General features: G+C 42.3%; 2 protein-coding genes across 2 annotated transcripts; both read left to right on the top strand.

Annotated features, from left to right (window-relative positions):
* Positions 1–5,157, top strand: gpatch3 (G patch domain containing 3). The gene is made up of 7 exons (XM_084944749.1): positions 1–456; positions 2,106–2,566; positions 2,725–2,899; positions 4,110–4,169; positions 4,251–4,372; positions 4,462–4,589; positions 4,940–5,157. The coding sequence occupies exons 1-7, from the start codon at positions 42–44 to the stop codon at positions 5,130–5,132; spliced, it is 1,554 nt and encodes a 517-aa protein (XP_084800875.1). The 5' UTR covers positions 1–41; the 3' UTR covers positions 5,133–5,157.
* A 338-nt stretch (positions 5,158–5,495) lies between these two features.
* Positions 5,496–9,285, top strand: gpn2 (GPN-loop GTPase 2). The gene is made up of 5 exons (XM_084944772.1): positions 5,496–6,360; positions 6,518–6,674; positions 6,955–7,115; positions 8,569–8,699; positions 8,898–9,285. Exons 1-5 carry the CDS (start codon positions 5,941–5,943, stop codon positions 8,968–8,970), a joined length of 942 nt encoding a protein of 313 aa, XP_084800898.1. The 5' UTR covers positions 5,496–5,940; the 3' UTR covers positions 8,971–9,285.
* The last annotated feature ends 472 nt before the right edge of the window (positions 9,286–9,757 follow it).

Below are 9,757 nucleotides of genomic sequence, written 5' to 3'. Positions count from 1 at the left end.
GATATGACGTCATTTACGAATGTTCCTGAAGATAAACAATCATGGCGGACGCTGAAGCTGACCCTCCGGTGTATTTTGCAATAACCAACATTCCTGTCGCGTTTCGCTCAGCGGACCTGAGGAATTATTTCAGTCAGTTCATAGAAAGCGGAGGTTTTCATTGTTTTCACTACCGACACAGGCCGGAGGTTCTCAGGGAGTCCGGAGCGCCTGAGAGCTCGGTGTCTGGAGATGACTCGGAGCTCCGTTCCTCATCTTCGGAGTCCGCTGAGCTAACAAAGATCCCAGCTGAGTCAAAGCCGGCGGTGAGGTCGTGCTGCTGCATCGTCTCAGTTCGCGCTAAGGACGCTGAGAGGTTCGTGAGGATGTATGCGGGGAACCACTGGATCGACGCGAAGGGAAACTGGCTGGCAAGACGATGTGTTATCAAGAGAGTCAAAGTTTCCTACGACAAAGGTGAATAATGTCATATGCGACGTATTAATGTGGCACATGACACATTAGTCATTGACAGGTCAAGGTGAGGAGTATTAGTTATCATCCAGTGATAAAAGCTGTAGTTCCTGTGCCTCTGTTGTGAGCCTTAGAAGAAAATCACAGCCAGAATTATAAAAATAAGAAATTATTTATTTATCTTATATTTGGGGAAATGCTTTTAAATCAACAAAGCAAAACTGAATTTCAAAAGATGTGGAGGATTATTAAAACGTATTACGTCCAGGATGATTTCCTGGATCTGTCCTTGTGGCAGTGAAGCTGACATGGGTGAAGGTATATTTTGCTGTTAACTGTAAGGTAGCATCTGCCTCCATCTCCTATGCCTTGAAGAAGATGCAAAGGACGGGATTGAGATGGAGGGAGATGAGCTGTGGTGACCCCCTAAGGAGAGCAGCTGAAAGAAGAAGACAGACATTACAATTGGCTGGGTCTTATATACTTTAACTTTTTTCTTCTACCTGAACACTTGCTGTGCTTCCTACAGCTTGTCTCCTTCACCAATTCATAGAAGCACTTTTTAAATTGCTTTCTGTCTAACACTGACACTCTGATGGATGAGAGAAACTTGGTTAGTTGCTGAAGCTGCTCAAAATACAACTCAATATTGTAACACTTCTCCTGTCTGTATGCCAGGGATCAAACCTCCAAGCTTCTGATTAGTAGATGACCTGCTCTACCTCTCGAGTTACAGTCACCCCACAGTGTTGGAGAGAGATTCCAAAAGATCTGCCGTGGGCAGCATTTATTGGAGGGAAGACAGGAAAGCTGGGACAAAGAGCATGGGCAAGACACACAGTAAATGGCCGTGGGGCAGATTTGAACTTAGGCCTCTCTTAGGCAATAGCGTTACGGCACACGGGTCTCCTATACTGGTGTCTGAAAGAACTTGATTTTATTTGGAAGAGACCTCCAGCTGAACCAGGCTCAGGCTGGAGCATATAGACAACAAGCAGGACTAAAAAAAAGTTAAGATCATGCAGTAGTGGCATATTAAACATATGGGAATGGAGACTATATGCTCAGTGCATCATGGGAAGCCTCAGCCCAGCACCTTGAGCCTGTAACAAAAAAAAATTGTGACTATGATGTTAACTATAAGCTTTATCAATAAGGAAAGTTTAAATCCTAACCTTCAACGTAGAAGAGGTGTCTGTCTCCTGAATCCAAACTGGGAGCTGGATCCACTGGGGAGGACCTGACAGCTAAAGGCTCTGACTCCCATTCTACTTTTGGAAACTCCATAAGTCATAAGCCTGCTAAGAGTGCTACTGGGATGATATTAAACTGTAAGGTCTTTAAGATAAGATGGGGGCTTTGTATGTGAGGAAAAGGATTTAAAATTCAGTTCTGGTTTTAACAAGAAGCCAGTGATGAGAAGCCAGTATGGGGAAAAATATGATCTCTCTTTCTAGTGCCTGTCTGCACTCTCGTTGCGGCATTATGTTTTGTTTTGGTTTTCACTGAAGGCTTTATGGGAAGTTTTTAGGAGAACCTGACAGTAAGGAATTACAATGACCCAGCCTAGAAGTAAGAGATGCACGAACCTTTCACATCATGTGGTTTTTGTCACTGTTTGTACATGTATTATTATTTTTTCTTTCTTTCAGATGACGGATCTTTCCCCTATAAAACAAAGTATGAACAGCGGCACCGTGTTTCCTTAACAGAGCGATTCACAGAGGCCGACCTCAGAAGCCTCTCCGAACTGAATCCACCTGCTCTGATGCAGAACGGGAATGTGGGCACATCCGTAAAAGTGTTTCTCCAGCTCATCCAAGCCTGTCGCCTGCCTCCACGCCTCATTCGGAAACTGGGGCTCACTTTCCCCAAGACCAGTTCCAACCGTCGCTATGGGAATGTGCCCTTCCAGTACCATGACACTTGCACACTTCCAGCCACAGAAGAGACTGTATTAACAGCTGCTGGACATGAAATATCAGGACCAGGTACTTTGCCTGGTTCATCCTTAGGATCGAGGCAGCTGGGTGATAACACAGAAACCACTGAGGCTGATGAAGCACAGAAGGAAGACGCAGAGGAAGAGGATGCGCAGTCGAATGCTGATGATGTAGGTTCAGTTCAGACCTATCAACCAGCTGTCTGTCAGCGTGTTGGATAAATGTGTTGGTTTTAGTTTGTGTCGGCTGTCCATTAGGTGCAGCCTAACTAAAATCATCATCATCCCTTTATTGTAGTTTGCTAATTTCTTCATGTGATTGATTGTAGGATGATGACTGCTGTGAGGAGTGGGAACGCCACGAGGCTTTGCATGACGATGTAACAAGCCAGGAGCGAACCAAAGAGAGACTGTTTGAAGAAGAGATTGAGCTGAAGTGGGAAAAAGGAGGCTCAGGTCTGGTGTTCTACACTGATGCTCAGTACTGGCAAGAGGAAGAAGGAGGTAGGCACCAAAAACACTAATGCACTTTGAAGAAAAAGGCTTGCATACTATACTGTGTTAATAAACGAGCAATGGGGGTGTGCAGGTTATTAAGCAAACTTTAGGTAAAATAGGTGTGGAAAGGCAAACTGAAAGTGTCTGTATGTGTTAATTAGTATAAGAAATCAATTCAGTCGAGATGCTGACAAACAAATTCCGCTCTACAATAACATACATTAAAAGATAATTGCAAATATACTCACACTGGCCGCTTTGTTAGATACACCTCTTCAGTAGCTTGCTAATTCAAAAATTCGATCAGCCAATCACATGCCAGCAACTGAATGAGTTTAGGCATGCGAACGTGGTGAGGACGACCTGCTGAAGCTTAAACCAAGCATCAGAATAGGGAAGAAAGCTGGTTTAAATAACTTGAAACATAGTTGTTGCTGTCAGACAGTTTGGTCTGAGTATTTCAGAAACTGCTGATCTTCCGGCGTTTTTCGCACACAACCATCTGTCGGGTTTACAGAAAACGGTCCAAAAACAAGCAAATATAAAGTGAGCAGCAAATTGTGGGTGAAAATGCCTCGTTTGGTGTCAGAGGAGAACAGCCATACTTCTTTATGAGTGAAAGCAACAGTAGCTCAAATAATCACTCGTTAAAAAAGGGGGGGGCAGAACAGCATCTCTGAATATGTTAAACCTTGAAGCACATGGGCTACAGCAGCAGATGTCTGCTAAGAACAGGAAACTGATGTTCACAAAAGTTCAACAACTCCGGACAAAAGAAGACTGGAAAAAAACATTGGAAACATCGGAACATCAGAATTAGGAGTAACCAACATGGAAGCATGGATTCATCCTGCCTTGTGTCAACTGCTGGGGTGTGGAATATTTTCTTAGCACACTTTGGGGTTCTTAGTACCAACTGACCATCATTTAAATGTCACAATTTACTTTTGTGTTGCTACTCGCCATGAACATCCATCTTTATGACAACAGTGTACCCATTTCCAGCAGGATAACAAGCCACGTGAAAACACTGAGATCATAATAAACTGGTTTCTTGAACATGACAATGAGTTCACTGTTCTCAAATGGCACAGTCACCAGATCTCAATTCAATAGAGGGATGTGGTGTAACCAGAGATTTACATCATGAACAAATAGCTAACAAAACAACAGCGACTGTGTGATTACATTCATGTGTGTTTCTCTCGTTTTTCAGACTTTGATGAAGAAACAGCCGATGACTGGGATGTTGACATGAGTGTTTACTATGATAAAGGTAAGGTTTTTTTACCCTAACTAACTAAACTGTGGTCTATTAATGCAGAGTCAGATTTCCTATAACCAAGTCCTTTTACAGATGGAGGTGACATGGATGCTCGAGATTACGTCACAATGCGGTATGAAAAGAGGCTGAGGGAAGGTCATGAAGATGGATCGGGGCACAATCAGTCTATTGGCCGCTTTGAGAGGTTCACTAAGGTGAGGAGGTTGCCATCACATATAACTTAATCTAATATTTCCTCTTGTTACACATCAGATAACTGCACATATATTTTTTCTCTGATTAGGGCTTTGGGCGTCGTGTGATGGAGAAACAAGGCTGGAGGGAAGGTGAAGGCCTGGGAAACAGCCAGATTGGAATTTCTGAAGCACTTGAAAATGAGGGGCAACATCCCAACTGTAAAAGAGGCTTTGGGTGAGCATGAGCACAATCAACAGAAGATTTTGATCGACTTTGCTCTCCAGCTGACGGCAGGTCGCTTGTTCCAGGCTCAGGTGTCAATCAATACTGCTATTCTTCAGTCTCATTGGTAGTTGTTTCGATCCTATGGAGGAAGTTAAAAGAAGTTAATTTTACATCCAACCCACTTTCCAACGCCAGCAGTTATTCCGCCCTTAGTCACTTGAAATTGCAGGATGTCACTCACTTTGCTTCCAGTGTGGATGCAGCTTAACAGCTAATATATACTAATATAATTTTAAGCTTTGGTATGTGAGGTAGGTGATGCTGATGCTGTGTTGTTTTTTTCCTTTTCTTTTTTGCAGGTATCATGGAGAGAAATTGGTCTTACATCCTATAAAAAAGGCCAGAACAGATTATCATATAACTACAGTGTATGATAAACCCAAAGACATAGACAGAGGCGATACCTTGCTGAGACGGCAGCCGAACACAAGTATGAAGTACAGAGGGTGGCAACCAGGTGGCAGCATTGGTCCACAAAGATCACAAAGATGACTTTAATAAAATTTAATTAAAACCATTTTAGCATCATGGAACTCTTTTTTTAAACACACACACACACCTATATCTGTATCTCTCTCTCTCTCTCTCTCTCTCTATATATATATATATATATATATATATATATATATATATATATATATATATATATATATATATATATATATATATATATATATATATATGTGTTAAAATCCTTTTTTCATGTGATTAGTGTCTCTAATTTTTAATCTCACACAAAATCTAGTTTTCCTATATTAACTATACACATGTGTATGAATTGTACCAAGCTATTAATGACGGAATAATGTGGTGTTTGAACAAGGATGAGATGATTTAGAAAAAAATGTAGTCTGAAATTAGTCCTGCACGTCGCGCCATGTTAACAACCGGCTTTTATTTTGACACGCCAGTTACGTAACTTGGATATACTTCCGAGTAGCGTTAGCATGTGTTAGCGACTTCCATACGCATGTAAATATAGCATCAGCAAACGGTAAATATCAGTCAGTATTGCTGTAATTTACAGTAAAAGTCAACATTATATTAAGGACCTGCACATATGTTTTGAGTAGACTTACGATTTATCGTACATAAACATTTAAATAGCTACTTTGTACAAGTCTTGTCTGACCCGAGTGGATGGCAGGTCCAGGTTTATTTAGTGTTTAATGAGTTTTTAATGTAGTTGGTGGAAGACAAACTGAACTCTTCATACCAAATCCTGTGACCCTGCCAGCCAACACCCCAGTTGGTACCCTGCACAGGACATCCTAGCACCATCTAATGCGAGTCTGAAGCCATGTCCAAGCAGACACAAGCGAAGCCCTCCCTGCGTTTCGGTCAGGTGGTTATTGGGCCCCCGGGTTCGGGGAAAACCACCTACTGCCAAGGGATGCAAGAGTTTCTGACTCACCTGGGACGCAAGGTGGTGGTTGTGAACATGGATCCAGCCAATGAAGGGATACCTTATTCCTGTGCGGTAGATATCTCAGAGCTGGTGACTTTGGACGATGTCATGGAAGGTTTAAAGCTGGGGCCCAATGGTGGACTTCTCTACTGCATGGAATACGTGGAAGCAAATCTGGACTGGTTGGAGGAGAAGCTGAAACAGTACAGTGACTGCTACTTCTTGTTTGACTGTCCTGGACAGGTGGAGCTCTACACCCACCAGAACTCAGTGAAGAATATCTTCTCACAGCTGGCCAAGTGGAATTTCAGGGTGAGCTTCATCATTAGATAATTATTGTATGTCTGCTGAGCCTTCACAGCTCCTACCTTACCCACACAGCCATCATGTAGACACAGCTTTAACACAACAAGGTGAATTTATATTAACATCATAAGATGAATTTTAGGGCTGATGTCCTCTCTTTTAGCTCACAGCGGTGCACCTCGTGGACTCCCATTACTGTGCTGATCCAGCCAAGTTCATTTCAGTGCTGTGCACCTCGCTGTCTACGATGCTGCATGTCGAGCTTCCCCATGTCAACGTTCTCTCCAAGATGGACTTGATGGAGCAGTATGGCAAGCTGGGTGAGTTAATAAGGGTTTGCTTTAAACAGCTTTTACAGGCTGTAGTCAGAGATTATCTGATGAATCACATTGATTTGTGCTGGATAAATGTTCTAAGACAGTGAGATTAAGACATTAAAGGTCTTTTTAGAAATCATATTTCTTTGTTTCCCTTCTAAGAAAGTAGGATAAAAGAAAAAAAAACTATACCGGCATTGATTGCCAGCTGAGTTATTTAATTTCACAACTGGTTGCTTGTCATCATCATCCTTGGTAACATTTGTCTTGTACTCTTTTCCAGCCTTCAACCTTGACTTCTACACAGAGGTCATGGACCTGACCTATCTTCTTGATCACTTGGCTGCAGACCCCTTCTTTAAAAAATTCCGCCACCTAAATGAAAAGTTGGCAGAGGTCGTACAAGATTACAGCCTTGTGTCCTTTGTCCCTCTCAATGTACAGGTACCAGCGCTGCTTTTTGGTATTAACTGCAAAAGAAGAGCCAGTAATGTCTGTTTAACTCCCAGTAAATTAGAATATGCTTTGGTGAATTAAATAAAATAAAATAAGCTGCTTTCACACATGAAGTTCTTGCAGTTTGGGGAGAATCTAGTAGTGATAATTTCCACAGGTGTCCTTTCTCAGAGTCTCAGTCTGCTCAGATGTGCTTGCCTGCTTTATTCACACATGCCAACATCACACAGGCTTTGCACTGGGGAGTTTGTTGGTTAAAGACCAGTGGAATGTATAATACATTGCTCTAATGTTGAGTGACTAACAGGGGGGTGGCACTGTCGCCTCACAGCAAAAAGGCTCCTGGTTCCAACCTGACGGCCAGCTGGAGCCTTTCAGTGTGCAGTTTGCATGTTCTCTTTGTGCTCGCGTGGGCTCTCTCTGGGTACTCCAGCTTCCTCCCACAGTCCAAAGATCTACACGTTAGGTTAAACTGGCTATATAGTGTGAGTGATTGTCTGTCTCTGTGTCAGGGACTGGGAACCTGTCCAGGATGTACCCCATCCAGTGATAGCTGGGATACGTGCCAGCCCTGACACAACCCTGAACTGGATTAGTGGTTAAGAGAGTGTGTGGATGGATGGATGGGTTCAGTTTGTGTGGACCACTAACAGGTCTAGAGAGTACACATAAAAACAAATGCCATGTCTTGCCAGTGAACTCGACAAATTTTCATTGTTATTACTTAATTAATGTATCTGCGTCATGCTTCTGTGAGATGTTGAGTGCAAAACAAGAGTTCTTTACTTTCTTCTGAAGTAGTCATAAAGCATCCATACTGACCAGACGTCACGGTTCGTTTTCCGTTAACCCTTTAAAGTGTTTCTAAAAGTCACATGCCTCATATTTCATTATTTGAACCGTTAAATCATAAATCGCTTTTAGCATTTCAAATTGAAGGTTGGATCAATTTTGTGCAGATGGATTGGGGGAGAGGGCTGTCTGCACTCTGCACTCGTTCCCTGACATCGCTTCTTTATAAAGAGTGATTTAATCCTGTGTGTGCACAGAGACAGGAGTCTAGACCATGTGCCATCACTGCATGTGGCACCAGCAAGTTATGCGTGAGGCAGGTTGGCACACATGCTTTGTACATGTTCTTAGTTTAAGCAGCCATTAGTTACCTTGGTTACCCACTTATGGTGCCTAAAGCAGCCAAAAATAAAAGAGCTTTTGAGGTCAGTGAAGTTTGAGGATTTATTGCTTTGCATGTGCGTGCTGCTTATGTCATTATGACAACATCTTATAACACACAAAGAAGAATCTGAAAAATCTGTGCTTACACATTTTCAAACAGGCTTTGTCATCCTCTTTCTAAAGTGAATCTCACTTGAGGGGATCAGTGGGTAGTTTCTCTTTGTGGGAAAGCCCCGGATCAAGCACTTCTCTTTTTGGTTTCCAGGACAAAGAGAGCATGATTCAGGTCTTACGAGCAGTGGACAAGGCCAACGGATACTGCTTTGGAGACCTGGAGGAGAGGAATCTGCAGGCCATGATGTCAGCTGCTGTGGGGGCAGACTTCCAGTTCAACTCGTATCCTTTCCTGATCGTCGTGGTGACTCACAGTGACTCATCTGGTTTGATGCCAAATATAAAGATTTACAGGAGGTGTCTGAAAAGCATAATAGTATCATAGTGTTTACAGTTTTATTGAGAGGATTTCTTATGCCAAGAAATAACAGCCAATCTATGTGTAGTTTGTCAGGTTTTCCTTAACATTTAACCAACCAGTACTCTCGGGGTGCAAGAGAGGTATGTTGAAACTAGTGGAAAGACTGTGGAAGAGGAAATGATGGAGCTGTAAATGGAAAAGCTCAAATAACAGGACGAAAGCGGTCACCCCTTCAGCAGCAGTATACAAAGAGGATCCTGGGAACATCCATCTCACTTGGCCTGAATTCTTCTCAGCCTCTCTGCAGAAGCAGTGGAGACATGGGAACTAAATGTGGGTGCTGTAGATGCTTCACGGTCGCACCACACCTCATGAAAGAATCACAGTGACGAAGACTAAAGGGAGCAAATGTGTGGGCTGAGTAATCTTTTTTTTTTGTAATGTTTTGTAGGCAAAAAAGAAATGTCTTCTTTACAAATGGATAAAAAATAAAGTCATTCAGTTTCATTTTTGTTTGAGTTTGATACATGCTTGGGAGCCCATGTTTTGCCTTGTAGCCCTGATACGATCATCGAGCTGAAACAACAACGTGACTGTAATGAATATGGCCATTTATTCTTATTATGGGTGCAAAAATGAAATGTTTTGCGTGAATAATGGCAGATACATACAAACTGGAATGATGAGGAAGATGTCTGATAAAGCCTGCATGCATAAAAACATGACACGCAGTGGAATATAATCTCCAGAGCCTCAGCTGCCTCCTAACAGTTGCACGATTTTCTGCACAGTGAAAAGGGAAGTTTTGAGCAGTGTTTTAGGGTAAAGGAAAAGGTGGACAACCCTATAAACATTTATAAGACAACTGCATATTATCCAGAGATGATTCTTTTATGACAAAGACTGAAATGGTTCAATAAAGCCCTTAAGTAAGGCATCATAAGTAGTTGAGTCCTTGTATATATGGATCTGCTGTTTG

The sequence above is a fragment of the Perissodus microlepis genome, chromosome 11 (assembly GCF_051167445.1).
Source record: "Perissodus microlepis isolate ML-2025 ecotype Zambia chromosome 11, ASM5116744v1, whole genome shotgun sequence".
In the NCBI taxonomy this organism is placed as follows: domain Eukaryota; kingdom Metazoa; phylum Chordata; class Actinopteri; order Cichliformes; family Cichlidae; genus Perissodus; species Perissodus microlepis.
The sequence above is the reverse complement of the archived record's forward strand: the minus strand, read 5'-3'. Positions and strand labels throughout refer to the sequence as shown.